This window comes from Phoca vitulina, unplaced genomic scaffold (genome assembly GCF_004348235.1).
Source record: "Phoca vitulina isolate PV1807 unplaced genomic scaffold, GSC_HSeal_1.0 scaffold32, whole genome shotgun sequence".
Lineage (NCBI taxonomy): Eukaryota > Metazoa > Chordata > Mammalia > Carnivora > Phocidae > Phoca > Phoca vitulina.
In genome coordinates, this window is record NW_022589735.1 from 11,965,759 (window position 1) to 11,981,944 (window position 16,186).

A 16,186-nucleotide genomic window follows, 5' to 3' on the forward strand; every position below is an offset into this window, starting at 1 on the left:
ACTATGCAGCCTCTCGCCGTTCAGTGAGATGTGGTGTGCCTTCTCTAATGAAGTCTGGATCACAGCCCTAGCCGGGGTTCCTTTTGGGCATCCTATCTCAGCCCTGGAAGTAGCCTGCTCCTTAAATCTGCTCTTCCTCTCTTCTTCCAAGTGCTATGAATTCTACTAACCAAGTCTTCATTACTCCAATCCCCTGGTACAGTTAATAACTGTTCATCAACTCTCCTTGTCCAAGTTACTCTGTGTCCCAGGAGCAATGAGCATACCTGGCAAGATTCTCCTTTCCAAATGCCATATTCCAATAGCAGTCAAGGGCTGAGGCAGAAAAATACAACATGGCCTTGGAGTATCCTATAGTACCAGTAAGGAAGGAAGTGCTCAACAAACAAAACAAACAAACAAAAACCAAACAGACAGAAATAAGATAGGGGCACGTCAAAAGGACACAGGAGTGACCTGAAATAACTCCCAATCTCCAAAGCAGGAACAATTTGAACAACAAAATCACATAATATTGGCTTATAAACCAAAATTCCATATAAATATCTAGAGTCCATACTGACACAAAGGTTGAATAAGTGGGAGAAAGACAAATCTTCCTGACAGAAGAATTCTAAAGAACATATATAGGGACTCCCCCTCAAAGACATGAATGTAATTCCTGCCCTTCACCCTTGAAGGTAGCCTAGACTTAGACTTGCTTCGAAAGACTAGGAAAAGGGAAAATATTAACTTTATGTGGAGAAACATGGTATACACTATGCATCAGCAAATGATGAAGTTTAACCAAGTGATGACATCATCAGTGATGTCACATGAACCTTATGATACCCCTGATATGATGTGGTGAGCAGGGTATTTCAGCTCTGGGGTATTCTTTTCAAAACCCATAACCCTAGCCTAATCATGAGAAAAAACACTAGATAAACATAGACCAGGGGACAGTCCACAGGATACTTGGCCAGCACTCCTCAAGATTGTCAAGGTTAGGGAAAGCCAAAGGTGGCAATTGTCATAGACCATGGGAGACCGGGCAGACACGAGAATGAAATGCAATATGGTGCCCTGGATTGGATCCTGGAACAGATAAAGGACATTAATGGAAAAAACAATGAAATCCAAACTCTGAAGTTTAATTAATAGTAATGTACTAATGTCAGTTTCTCAATTTGACAAACTAATGGTAAGATGTTAACAAGGGGAAAACTGGATGCAGGTACATGGTAACTCTCTGCTATCCTTGCAACTCTTCTGTAAATCTAAAATGGTTCCAAAATAAAAGGTTTGCCTTAAAAAAATTTATTGTGGTTTCTGTCTCCTGATGGGACCCTGACTGATGCAAGCACCTAGTCTGATTATCAAGGCAATCATTCTATGGACCTAACAAACATCATCCAATATATTCATAACCATAACCAGACAGGGAGGGAACAGGGAAATAGAATCCTTGGAAATGAGGTCATTTATTTTTTTAAAGATTTATATATTTGAGAGAGAGAGAGTACACATGAGGGGGGAAGGGGCAGAGGGAGAGGGAGAGAGACAATCTCAAGCAGACTCCCCACTGAGCGTAGAGTCTGATGCCTAGCTGGATCCCAAGACCCTGAGATCATGACCTGAGCCGAAATCAAGAGTCAGATGCTTAATGGACTGAGCCACCCAGGCCCCCGAAATGAGGTCTTAATTTAAACTGCGCTACCTAGTAGATTACTCAAACCTGCATTTTGTTTCAAGAATTACTTGGCTTAGAATAATTAAATTACACACTTTCTAACAAGTGATATTAGAGGAAGTGCTGCAGACAAAGGCCAGGTAAACCACACCGAGTGCTCCAGCTCAGAACAGCATTTGCTCAGGTGTTTAAACAAAGGGTCAGAAATGTTTTTCTCAGAGCATCTTTAAAGCCCTCAGCTATCTACCAGTGTTTATTTACGCTTTTGGTCATTATAGAGCCAAAACAGAAGTTGTAAAGAAGAGACTAAAGATTGCATCAATATCATATTCTAGGATGGAAAGAATATGTGTCCTCAGAATTCTGGAGGCTTCATTAAAAAATCAGTAAACTCCAAAAGCAAGCAACAAGTTATTTTCTAGCAACCCTAAAGTCCAAAATAAAGAAACAGTTTGTTTTCTAGAAGGCCTGAATCAGTTCTGGAGAGCCTGAAACTCATGTAGCCTTTTGTTTTCTTCACACAAACACTCATCAGTCTGATCTCTCAGCTGGAGGCGGGCTGTGGGCTCCTTAGGACACTAGCTCTGAATACGACTGCAACTATTCTATCCCACAGCATACTCGCCCTGGAATTAGGCACAAACCTCACTTTTCAAACGAAGAATACATCCACTCCTTTCATTCCTGCTAGTTGATAGAATAATGTTATTTTTCTTCAAAATGTGTAGGCACAACTGATTTTTAAGCTGGAAAAGTTAATGAAAGCAACATTGCATTTGAGGTCAGTGGGCCAGAAAAATGGCTGTGAGCCAAATCCCACATCCCAAACATTTTGCCTCCGTGGCATGTGAACAAAATGCCCACTCTCCTCCTGATCTCCAGCAGAAGCAAAACAAAACCCTGCAAGACAGTTATCCATTGGAATTGGAAGCTTTTCAGGGGCAGAAACACACACACACACACACACTCCCTGTTTAAGACATAATAAAAAGGCTCTTTCACACAGAATGTTCTGTGCACGGACAGCACAAGGACTACCCCTGGAGATGCTGTTTTAGGGACAGCCAAGAGATCACAAGCTTAAAACAAGCAGTTTTTACAAGATACACAGTAATCTCCCCAATTCCAAATATAAGCAAGAAAGAATTCTTAAAGCCGGTTTATCTAGTTGGCTTGAAATCCCTTTGGACTAGTTGCGGAAAATTGTGCAGTAGAAATGAGGACGAATTTGTGTTGTCATGAGATCCTGCTGATTTTTTAAAACTATGATTTCCTTTCTCTCAATGTAAAATTTCATGCATCAGAATTCAGTTGCACTTGGACTCCCCCTCACATTTTTCAAAGCAAAAAAGCAGTACAAAGAAACAGGAAGTATCCACAATTACACGTGCAGCAATGAGTTAGCCAGAAAACTGAAAGTTTTAACTGTGAAATTTAGAAAAGCAACTGTATTACATGACATTCCACTGCTTAATCCTCTTAATAAAGAATAGGAGGTTTTAAGTGCAAGCTGTTTACAGTCCAAAATATCATTATGTTAGAATTATATAAATTCTATAAATTGTACAAATACAATTATATATATATATATATATATATATATATATTCTAACTGTATAAATACAGTTAGAATTATATAAATTCTAACATAATGGAGACAAATTATATACCATATTACAATTTGATTTAATACCAAAATGTTCATAAATTTTCAGTTATTACCAATATTTCTCCCCCATGTTTTCTGAATGAGTACTCATTACTTGCATCTCAGAATTCAGAGGTAAATAAATATGTTAAGCATTGAAAATATCAATTTTACTTCTGACTTAAAGCCAACAGGTGGATATATTTTAATCACCAAGGAAGAATGCGAGATAAATGAACCTGTAAACACAGCAGTTAGGATAGAATAGTTACGTAACCAGAAAACTGCTTTACTGAGCTAAGGAACCTCAATTCTGGACCCTACTCTGGAAATCATATTCATATTTACAGATGTATCAGCATCAGATTATTGAAATCTCCTTCTTTCCAAGTCCTTTTCTTTAGCCTCAATTAACAACAGTTCTGTATATAACACATATACTGATTTAAAAGAAACTGTATTCCTGAGCTGGACTCAGAATCCATACCATATTCTGCATAGGGAACAAGAGGGAAACCAGGGGTTCAGGATAATCTGCAGACAAGGGAGCCCGTACAGCAAAAACGCGCCGAGACAGACAAGAGCAGGTGGAAACTTACCACTGGAGCAGTTGATCCCACCCCAGCCAGGCTCACACTGACAGGTGTTTGGAGCAATGCAGCGACCGTGGACACATTTATCAGCACAGTGGGCTGTCAGAGAGAAAATCAATCACATAAGGAAAGTTGGCACAAGAAAAAAAAAAAAACAAACAACAAACCAACAACACAGCTGTTTCACATCCCAGTGTCAAGTATCACTTAAAAACAACATGCATGCTTGATAATTTCCTTCAGTCCATTCCTTGGCCCTCTCGTGGTCTGCTGTGTGACCAAACAATTCCGCTTCTTATTTTGAGATCTCCAAATAAATTCCTTCATTTCTACTATTTAATTCTACTTCATGCCAAATTAGGAAAGAAGTTTCAAGGAAAACTGCCCAGCCCACATTAAAAAAAAAAAAAAAAAAAAAGATCAATGACTATCCAAGAGTCAATTGTCAATGACTACTTGAACTTTTTGTTTCAGGAGGAGCATATGTGGATACAGGGACCAAACCAAACCCAAAGCAAGATATGAGGACTCTGAAATGGCAGAGTAGATGGAGGGGTATTGCCCTCACATGATACCTTCACTGGAAACAAAAGTCAAATTTCTTTGGGCACATGTCATTCACAACTATGACACAGCAGAAACAGGCGCTCTTTTTCTATTGACAAAAGTATTCAAAAACTGTCACCCAGGTCTTTAGGAAGTAGTCAATTCTGATTTCTCTTTCATTAGTGAATACTTCAGGTGTGACCCACCCCAGGGAAGTCAGGGTTATCATTGCAAACATGAGTGGATGGGTCGTCTGAGGGTTTCTAAAGCAAAGGTCCATGGCCCCATAGAAAGGAACACCAAATATATACTGTGCTAAATGTTAACATTGCCTTCAACATTAGCACCACTCACTTTGATTAAACATTCTTTAAAGTACCTTGAAATATGAGTAATTGTGAGAACCACATGGCATAGTTGGGGGTTCAGATATTCTAAAATTTTATGTAAGGATGGGATAAGGTATCCTATGCTTTACAGATAAGTTTTATTAATGCATACCTTATTACAATAGTAAAACAGATTTACTGTCTAAATGTGAAATACCAAAAAGCAAAATAAACCTATCTCTGGTTCCATCAACTCATAACATTTCTGTTTATGTAGATCCTTTCAGGAAAATTTCCCTATATTTTTCTCTCCTCAAGGGAAAAAAAAAAAAAGGATCATAATATTTTTCAATTTTCCTTTCCACTCAATATAATGGTACAAATCTTTCCATGTCATTAAATATTATTTTAGGTGATTTAAGCAATGTTGTATGATTATAATTTATATTGTGTATATATACTGTATATATAGTGTACATACCATGATATATATACATATATAGTATATATATTTACATGTGTATATATATGTGTGTGTGTGTATAATTATATATTATATATTTTCTGGACCCAAACCAATAACCACTTCTAAAGTATTTATCAAAAAAATTTAGACATGCAGAGATATAGGAGAAGGCATTTTAGATGAAAAGAAAGCAAAAAGAAGGGGTAGAAAGAAGTCAAATGGAAATGAGAAGATCTGCTTGGGTGCCATGTTGGGAGCAAAAGCTTTGGAAAGATACAGACTTTGAAAACCAAACTAAGGTGTTAGGACTTTATTCTGAGAATTAACCGGGAATACTCTAATGAAATATACAGAATTATTACAACAAGCAGGTAGAGGATATCACAAGGGAATAAAGTGACCATAAACTTAAGGAACTAAAGGCTCACTTCCTTCACCAGGATAATTATTTAGCCCTCAGGCCACTGCGGAGGGATGCCAGGCCAAGTGAACTTGGGACCTTGGGCCAGAGTAGAGATATTGACACTAGCATTCCAAGGAGATGCTTAGCAACTCCCCAATACTTGATTCAGACAATCATATATTGGATTGTAAGTAAAAGTAAGATCAGCTTGTAACATATGAACACACCGGCTCTACAAAGGCTGACACATGCTGCCAGGTTAAGTCAATAGATGCCAACCTCAGGGTCCACTGTCTCTTCCCATTTCCATGCCCATGTTTGATATTGTAGATGTGCCGTTCATTTGTAAGGTCATAGCTCCGTACTGTTCTTTAAAGTGTAGTTATGCACATACAAGCCAGCAAACTACCATAACTGGAGTATGGAAGGGTCCATTAAATGCCACAAAAAGCTCAGGTCTAACCGTGCCGGGGGCATATTCTGGATCACACTGTGTGCTATGGTGGCACGCGCACCCCAGGACACTCCCACCTTACCGGCAACACTGGCACCCACCGTAATATGTAAATGTGAAAGCGCTTTGTCTCACTTGACATCTCTGTTTGCAACATAATTGCAAACATCAGTCTTCAGACCCAAATTTACCAATTTCTCCTCATTCAAGATACTAAAACTATTTAAAACTCCATTTGCAAATCTCGAGTTTTAAAGATCCAATACTAGTCGCCTCTACTATGAAAGAAGCGTTGTCTGGTACTGTGCATTTAAAAGAAAATGCAGAAATTGGTTATGGCGGTTGAAGAAAAGAAGTGTCACCCATCGCCTCAAATTTCAAATTTTTGAGATCGCTGAGTAATCATATGAATGCTCTCATGTTTGATTCCTGATGGGACAAACTTGGTGTTTTATGAAATGAACACCAGGAAGTCCAGTCAGTTGGAACAGATAAAACAAAAATCCTGCGATGGTAATTGAAAAATCCAGTTTATTTTATAGAAGCCTTGAACTAACATTTGGCCAAAGTCTGGAGCAAACTGTCAATAGATAGTTAGCAGCAAACAAATTCATCTGTAAATTAATGAGAAGCTGGAAGGGGGACTCTGCATTCCTAACGATTTTTTTTTCTTAATTAAAACTAAAGCCAATGGAATCACCTCTGAGCATTGAAGCCTCAAGTCAAGTAATTAACTAAGTAATGGGAAATATTGTTGGGCATAGATTCCAAATGGAAAGAACACAAATTCTATAGCCATAGTGCAGGATCTTCCCACAACATTAGACTCTGTCACACAGTGCCGTGTGCGTTCCATCTCCTTCCTTAACCCACCAGCTTGGACCCCCACATCTAGCAAGAGACTTCACCCAGTAACAGCTAGCCCAGCAGGAGCAAAGGGAGACATCAGAAGAAAAGAGAGTAAGCTATAAAACTCTATGTCCTCAAATGTCCCAATCTGCCAAATGGCAGGAACACTCACTATGGCATATGTATGGACAAGCACAGACCCTCCCCCGAGGACATCAGTGGAGCTCGATCCCTACCCTAGTCTCATCTTTCCTCATTTAGCTTCAGATGCCACCTACTCTGGAGACCAAGCTTCCATAACTAACAAACTCCACGTGAGAAACCAAAGTAAGATAAAGACATCGATTTGTCCTGTAGAAAATCCCAAAGTGAACTAGAAAGAGAAAAGGAACAGAGGTCCCCCTTAACCAATGTTTAATCACTTAGATTTCAAGAATAGGTACAAAAAAAAAAAAACAAAAAGAATAGGTACAAAAGACCCATCATAAGTGTGGCTCTCACAACAATGGAAAACAGTCATTTTATTCCCTATTCAGGTCCTTTCTTCTTATTTTTAGAAGGGCAATTACAATCAGGAAAATATCTATTCAATATGATTTATTTTTCACACCTTCCTTTAAGAAAATCATCACATTTCATAGTCTGAGTTTTTAGTTGTCTTTTTTAGAGACCTGATGTAACCCTGCACCCCACTAAATGCACGGGTGCAGACTCATGACTTGTGAGGGGCAGGCAAGGCATCTTCCCCCTCAAGAACTAGCAGACAAGAGATACTGATGAGAAGAACATGCCACATCTTTGAAGTGAAAGCTGTGGACAGTCTGTCTGCCCGACAGACAGGTGAAGACTGACATGATGACCCTAGGATCTTCTCTAATTAGGCTCCTATTTCAGCCTTAGTTCCTAAATCCATTTAAATCCCATTTACCAGTGCCATGGACCTCATTCCTTTCACTTGTAAATACTTGGCTTTAATACCAAGAGCCACTAACTATACTCAATAGTTTTCTCTTCCGCCACATACATTTCACTTTGGATTTACACCTAGGGTATGGCAAAAAAAAGAGTGGGCAGACTAAAGATTCCTTTATAAACCAATTATATCTCCTAATACAGTACTTATTGTTGTTCTAATGGACATACTATAATCAATTCATTTAATTTGAAAATTGTTTCCATGATCCAAGTATCTCTTGAAAATAACTATCCAGAAGAAATACAAACCTTCCAGCTAACCCATCTTTCCTCAGAAACTCCTTTTATTCTGATATTATAAATGAATAGCATAGATCACAAATCTTGTGTTCACTCTTTATGCTGAGTTGCTATAGAGGAACATCTATTTTTAGAGTTAAAGTTGCCTTTACTGAACATAATTGCCACATTTTTTTCAGACAAGGAAACCGAGGGTAGGTACATGGAATGGTTTTCCCAACATTCGTAGCTGGTGTTAGAGGCAAAAGTAGGATTAAACTCTAGTACCTGACTCGCAGTAGACCAAAACTTATGATGGGTTTTAAGAGAGGTGTGGGACAGTGTGAAAAGGATGGTAGAGGTGATGCTGGCTCCCATACTAGGGCAGGTGAACTAGATGGCTAGGAGTCGTAAGTTAGAAGCTTCAAATGAGGAAGAGAGAGAAAGCAGAGGGTTGACTTGTAAGATAAACTGTATCCACGCCATACTTTTGTTTGAGGCCAACTACATAGTCATTACAAAACTCTAATTGCTGTTACAGTGTTCAGGTGCCGACAGGAATAATCTTGTTTTCCTACATCTATATTACATTGCGGCCTACCCCACTGTGTTTGTTTAGAAAGGGGAAGGGAGTTCTCTTCCCTTCAATTTAATGTTTACTGACGTTAGCAGGCACATTTTTAGGGACTACTGTGGAGACAGAGACAGCAGACCAGGAACTCTCCCTCTTCAGAGAAAGTCAAATACAAGCTCCTCAAACTCAACGGACCCAGAGCAGAATGCAGGAGTATGAACAAAATACTGTGAGAGCATATTCAACAATTCCATTCCCATGAAATGTCCAAAAGGTAAATCTATAAAGACAGACAGTGCATTAGTCGTCTAGGACTCGGAGGGACTCGGTGTGGATGTGGTTAATGGTTACAGGGTTTTTCTGAGGGGATGAAAATGTTCTAAAGTTGATTGTGTGATGGTTGCACAACTCTGTGAATATACTAAGAATCACTAAATTGTATACTTTCAATGGATGAATTGTAAGGTATGAGAATTATATCTCAATAAAGCTGTCAAAAAATACTGCGAGGGCTGCAGGAAAGAGCAGTTAATTGCAACTGAAGTGAGATCAAGGAGGTTCTCATGAAAGAACATCTGAACAGAGGAAGTGGACACGTTTGTAATACAGTTGCAGGAAAGAGTGGCCAACAGCTGAGTTTCATACTCCTTTCTCCTTCCATCCCATTCCCAAAGTTGCAAAACCCATCATTTGGGGTCAGGGCTCTTGCCCCCCCCCAGCACCAGTGGTCCATAGATGACCTGCAGAGATGGCTGATCAGTCATGGAAAGTGAGAGAACATGGCGAGCCTAGAAATCTGCATTTAATAAACGTAATTAAAAAAATATTTATCTCAAATTCCTTTTCCCTACATTCCTAATAGAGCTTTCATGGCTCTTAAGGACAAGTACAAAGAGTGCCTACTAGTAACGTCTTCAGCAAACATCTCGAGTTGTATACCTAATGTCTATTCTTCCTTCCATCCCACCTTCACCAGGGACAATAATGTGACCAGTAATTAACTACATTTCCCAGCCCTCTTTCTGGATTGAAGCATCCAGGTGGAAGACAGTATAGGTGACAGACTTAATTAGAGTCATTCCCCTTCTCTTTCTCCATTCTGATGCCTGGTGTGTGGACAAAATGGCTGAATCTGCAAATACTATCATGACCTTGAAGGAAGGGCCCAGAGAATCATGGAACCCTTTGCTCTGGATTCCTTATATGGATGAAGGCATGCCACGAATCAACCACTTCCAGACTTCCCGTTACATAATGACAATAAACCCCTGTACATGTTTCTGTTTTTCAAGTATCTATTTATTGCAGCCAAACATGATTCCTAACTAAAACTGCCCTTTCAGGAGATCTTTCAGGTGAGTCAGTTCTTCAATTAAAAAAAAATAAAAATAAGAGCAGAAAATGATTATCTCAAAAAAAGCTGAAAAAGAATTTGGCAAAATCCAATATCCATTTATGATAAAAATTTTCTGTGAACTAGGAACAAAAAAGGCACTTTCTCAACCTGATAAAAGGCAAATATGAAAAACCTACTACTAATACAGTCAAATAATAATAAAAGAATGAATGTTCTACCCCGCCCCCCACACACACACACAAGATTAAGAAGACAAGGAAGTCTGCTCTTACAATTTCTATTCAGCATTACACTAGAGACTCTAGCAAGTATAATAACACAATAAAAAAAGAAATAAAAGATATCCAGACTGGGAAGAGAAAGGTAAATCTGCTTTTATTTATAGATTACATAAATATATCTATGTATGTAGAATATCTGATGAATCTACAAAAAAGCTCCTAAAAATAATAAGAGTTTTACAAAGTTGCAGATAAAAAAACCAATATACAAAAAATATATTTCTTTTTTTTTTTTTTAAGATTTATTTATTTATTTGAGAGAGCGAGAATGAGAGAGAGTACATGAGAGGGGGGAGGGTCAGAGGAGCAGGGAGCCCAATGCGGGACTCAATCCTGGGACTCCAGGATCATGACCTGAGCCGAAGGCAGTCGCTTAACCAACTGAGCCACCCAGGCGCCCCAAAAAATATATTTCTATATACTAGCAATGGACAAGCAGACACTGAAATTTTAAAAGCCACCTACAATAGCATCAAAAAAGGGTGAGTCTGACCAAAAATGTGAAAGACATATACACTAAGAATTAACATCACTTCTGAAAGTAAAGAATTGAACAAAACTATCAATCAATTTGACCTATTTGACACTTACAGAACTCATTCCACAGCAGCAGAACATACATACTCTCTCCAAACAGAGATAGACCTTGTTTATAAGTCAGATGATTCAATATTGTTAAGATATCAGTTCCCTTCCAAATAGATCATAGATTCAACACAGTCAAAATCCCAGCAGTTTTTCCTATAAATATTGACAAGCTGATTTAAAATTTATATGTTAATGCAAAGTGCCTACAAGGGCCAAAACAACTTTGAAAAAGAAATACAAATACTACTTGCTTTAAAGACTTACAATGCTTACAAAGACATGTGATGTTGGTGTAAATATAGACAAACAGATCAGTGGAATGGAAAAGAGAGTCCAGAAATTAATTTACACATGTATGGACAATTATCTTTTCACAGAGGTACAAAGGCCTTTTAAAAAGGCCTCACTGAAGAAAGAAACAATGCTGGAAAAATTGAATATCCATATACAAATAAATTAATGTGGGAAATTGCACACCATATACAAAAATTAGCTCAAAATGAATCATAGACCTAAATCTAAACCTAAACCTAAAAGTATAAAAACCTATAGAAGGAAACCCAGAGGAGAAAACCTTTGTGACCTTGAGTTGGACAAAGGGTTCTCAGATCCAACACCAAAAACACAATTTGCAAAAGAACAGATGAATGAATTTGTCCAACAAAATTAAAATTTTTGCTTTTCAAAAAAACATTATGAGAATGAAAAGATAAGTCACGGGATGAAACTAATTTTTTCAAAAAATATTTTCTGATAAAGAACTTGTATCCAGAATACATAAAGAGTACTAAGAAAATAATCAGTGCAGTTACAAATAAATAAATAGGCAAAAGATGTGAACACTTTATCACAGAAGATGTACTAATGGCAAATAAGCTCATGAAAAGATGCTCATTATCATTAATCACCAGACAGCGCAAATTAAAATGACAAGATAATACTGCGTAGCTATTCAAATGACTGAAATTAAGAGGACTGTGTTAACAGATGGCACAGAGGTGGAAGAACTACAACTTTCCTACATTGCTAGTGAGAATGTAAAATGGACAACCACTCTGGAAAAATCTGGCAGTTCCTTAAAATGTTTATACGGATGTTTGGATTGTTTGCAGTGTTTGGCTATTACAAATAAACATCTCTGAACACTTGTGTATAAGAACAAAAGGATGCACCCCCTCCGCTCCTAGGTTTGAGACAAGAGAAATAAAGGCCTATGTCCATCCATACCAAGAACTTGTGTTCTTTGTAATTGCCCAAAACAGTCGATAAACACATGAAAGAATATATAAATGGTGGTACATCCACACAGTAGAATACTACTCAGCAATAAGAAGGAATGAACTAATGATACACAAGAAAATATGGATGAGTCCCAATATGATTATGCTGAGTGCAAGAGACTAGACACAAGACAAAACATACTGTATGATTCTATTTATATAAATCTCTAGAAAATACAAACTAATCTCGAGTGACAGAAAGCAGATCAGTAGGTACCTAAGGAAGTGGGGGACAGGTAGAAGTGGATGGAAGGAATTACAAAGGCACGTGAGGAAATGTTTGTATGTGATGCGTATGTTCACTATCAGGACTGAGATGGATGGTTTCACGGTTGTAGACATGAAATGCATGCCAAAATCTATCATACATACACTTCAATTTGTAGTTATTTTCTGTCAATTTTACCTCAGTAGAGCTGTTAAAAACAACAACAAAACTAGAGAGTGAGGAGAACTACCAAAAAAGGACAAAAAGACCTCTCTAGAAGAGGACAGATTTTAAAAAGTCTGAAGCAACACTAAAATAGTGTATATGCTTGGCAATTTCCGTAAGAATCTATGGTCACTGATGGGTGGGCTCTGCAAATACTTATGAAGGTACCGGCTTAGAAGTTCCCAAGAAATAAATATTTGGGGAACTGCTTATACTAAAAACTCATAATGTAATATTCTACTAACTTTTTCCTCTACAATGTGAATGACTTCTACAGAAAAAAAAAAAAAAGTTTGTGTTGAAATAGACTATTGTAATGGATCCCACACAAGGGACTGAAACACCATCTGTGGAGCACATAATCCTATTCATTTGTTTGAAAATGGAAAGAGTTTTTAGCTTAATTCCACACATATACAGGCCTTATCTATTTTGGCCATGGACTCTCCCATTGTCTCTTTAGGTTAAATCAGATTTAAGTCACATAAGTAACATGATCCTAATGGATCATACTTTCAAAAAGTTAATAAGCACCGGAATAAACTCTAATTTTCCGAAGCACGAATTTATCACAACTCAGCCTACAACCGGTCTGTTGGGACAACTCCAAACTGGTTCAGTTTGAGAACGATTTCAAAATCATCAGCATACAGTTTAGAGAAGAAACCAGAAGGAAAGCCCCTTCGTTTGTGATCAATCATTTCCCTCCTGGTCCTGTCATGTTGATGTCTGCGAGGAAAGCAAGATGATTCTACAGGAAGTGCCATACCAGGCTCTTCTGTTTTTAGAAAGGCATTCCTCTTGCTTCAACCACTCTCTGCGGAGCCATGGAATTCTTGCGCAAATACTCTTTCCCACAGCATGTTTTCCGCCACATGGCATTTCCCTCAGTCTGCCCTATTTCATCTCAATGACACTTGTTCCAGACACTTTGCTTCCAGCTAGCTAATACATCTGAATCACACGTTCATAATAAAGGCCAGCTCGAGGCAGTTAGGAGGGCAATGGGTGTCTGAGTTATGGTTGCCCCTTTCCCCATTCAGTGTCCTCACCCCTCCTCCTTCCTTGGTGGCAGTCCCTGGATACTTCCTTTCGGACTCTGGTGCCCTCGTGTTCCTTCTACAGCCCTGTCTCCTCTAGCTTGACAATAAATGGAGTCCTCATAGCCAAGGGCCAATGATTAATAATAACAACTAAGATTATCTCCTTGTCAGGGACATACTTGCATTTTGGGATCGGAAGGCTTAAGCCAAATATACAAATTAAGTGGTAGAACTTCTTCAAAGAGAGGAAGATCAAGGGTCCAAGAGAAAACTGGCAACTGGACCTTTGCTACTAGAATGCTCCACGAAAACCAGGGAACACAAACTCAATGCCTCCAGGAGCCACATGGGATCAATGAGGAGAGTAGGCAGGTCAAGGAAGGCCTGAGAAAATGCAGAGAGCGTTTGCTCATGTAAAAGGGACAGCTCCAGGAGGTCAAAAGGAACAAACTTCCCATTATAAAATAAGTAAGTGACAGCATGGTGACTCTACTAATAATACTGTATTGCATATTTGAAGGTTGCTAAGAGTAGATCTTAGAAGTTCTCATCACAAGAAAAAAAATATTTTGCAACTATGTGTGGTGATGGATGTTAACTAGACTTACTGTGGGGATCATTTCACAACATATACATATATTGAATTGTGGTGTTGTATGCCTGAAACTAATATAATGTTATATGTCAATTATATCTCAATTACAAATAAATAAATAAAAGGGACAGCTCCCCTTCAATGTCTCTAGTCTCTTGCCACATAATAATATCAAGCCAATGTTACCAATCGCCTGGTTTTTCCATGGAAGAGGAAAGTCCTAAGTATTAGGTTAAATTTAATATCAAGATCAGCTTCATAGGCATACTCACTGATGACTTTATGTTTGGTGAACAACTGTTTGCCATGAAATGTCTCTGTTAATAATCTTCAAAGCCTGGAGGAAAGGCCCCACCAATGCTGGCCTAGGTGGTAAAGCCAGTAAATAGGTACAGCTTCTATGCCACGGTGAAGGGTAGAAGGTCTGCCATATCCTCTCATGACTCAACTAAGTATTTCCCTTTCTTGAGTTGTTAAAACAGATATTATGATTGTACTCCCCCTCAACAACCATTCGGCATCTCCCCATGGACATAAAAAGTGTCTTTATGGGAGCTGTGGGATTCAGCGCCATGCTCCAAATGGCCCAGGAGTCTTGCCTACCCACGCATCAGGGAATAGACATACAGACCTCAGCCCCAGCTACGGACCCTGCAGTGGCCCATGAACTGTCTCCAGTCCATCTTGGCCAAGGTCCAGGAGCCCCTGAAGAACTATCTTAAACAACCACCCGTGGAAGAGAGAGTCTTTGTGGGAGACCAGGTTTACAGTGGAGAACCTCCAGCACATCACTGGAGCAAAAAAATGCAAGTGTAGACACACTGGGGAGGCTAAGAGGAACAGTTGTATTGTACTCATCCTCCCTCCCCCAGGGCAGCACAGCTCAGTGCCAAAAGAGCCCTTCTCTGCCTGTGATTTCTCATGCCAGGGAAAGAGAGAGTGTGGGAGTGAGTGTGCATTTCCCCCAAATGTGTAGAACTTTGTCAGGCCCATTTCTCTCTTGTCACATCCAGAGTATAGAGTTGGGAGCTACATGATTGGGGAAAGGGAAGAGGCTGGGAGAGTAGCAGATAGGAATCTTGGAGGGCATTAAAGGAATGTGGATCCTATCTGCGTTTCAGAGTTCACCAAGAAGTCCACCCATGAGCCACTGGGAATGCCCAGCCTGTGGATTCTCCTAACTGGCCCATGAACACTCCCAATATTCCATGTTCCTTAAACCACCCCCCACACAAACTCTGTGTCTGGCTCTCTGTGCATGCTCCCAATGGTGGTAAGAATGAGCTTTGGCAGCTGGTTAGTAAACATGTCCAGAAAGTCAGCCCAAATCTGTGGGCCAAGGAGAGACTACAAGCTTGAGCTTTAGCTCTGCCCTTGGGAAAGCAAAGGAGAGGCTGTCAGCACAGCACGTGGCCTGGTGTGTTCCAGAATAGAAGGCATGCAAGTTTAAGAATTCTGCCACAAGAGGGAGCAAGAGGCGAGAAGCAAATCAATAGAGGATCTGAGAAAGCCTCAGAATCCCTAGCAGAGCTGACCGAAAGTGTCTTCTAAAGTCAGTCAGTAAAGACTGGAGAAGGTGTCTGTTATTACAAATGGGAAGATAACATCAACAAAAGACTTCAAGGAACATTAAATATCAAGGGAACATGACGCCACCAAGGGAATACAGGAATCTTCCAGTAACCAACCTCAAAGACATGAAGAGCTGTGATTTACCCAATAAAGAATTCAAAATATCTGTTAAGGAAGCTCAACGAGCTACACAAAAAAAGAACAATTCACTAAGATTAGGAAAACAATACACAAACAAAATGAGAAGTTTTATGAAAAATAGTTAAAAAGAACCAAATAGAAATTCTGACTCTGAAGAATACAATGAAT

General features: G+C 39.0%; 1 protein-coding gene across 3 annotated transcripts in view; it reads right to left on the reverse strand.

Annotated features, from left to right (window-relative positions):
• MEGF10 (multiple EGF like domains 10) overlaps positions 1–16,186 on the reverse strand; it is a 162,665-nt gene that overhangs the window by 79,612 nt on the left and 66,867 nt on the right. For all 3 annotated transcript variants that reach the window (XM_032425049.1, XM_032425050.1, XM_032425048.1), the window contains exon 5: positions 3,920–4,012. In XM_032425049.1, the coding sequence (XP_032280940.1) occupies positions 3,920–4,012 (93 nt within the window). The remainder of the gene's footprint in view (positions 1–3,919; positions 4,013–16,186) is intronic.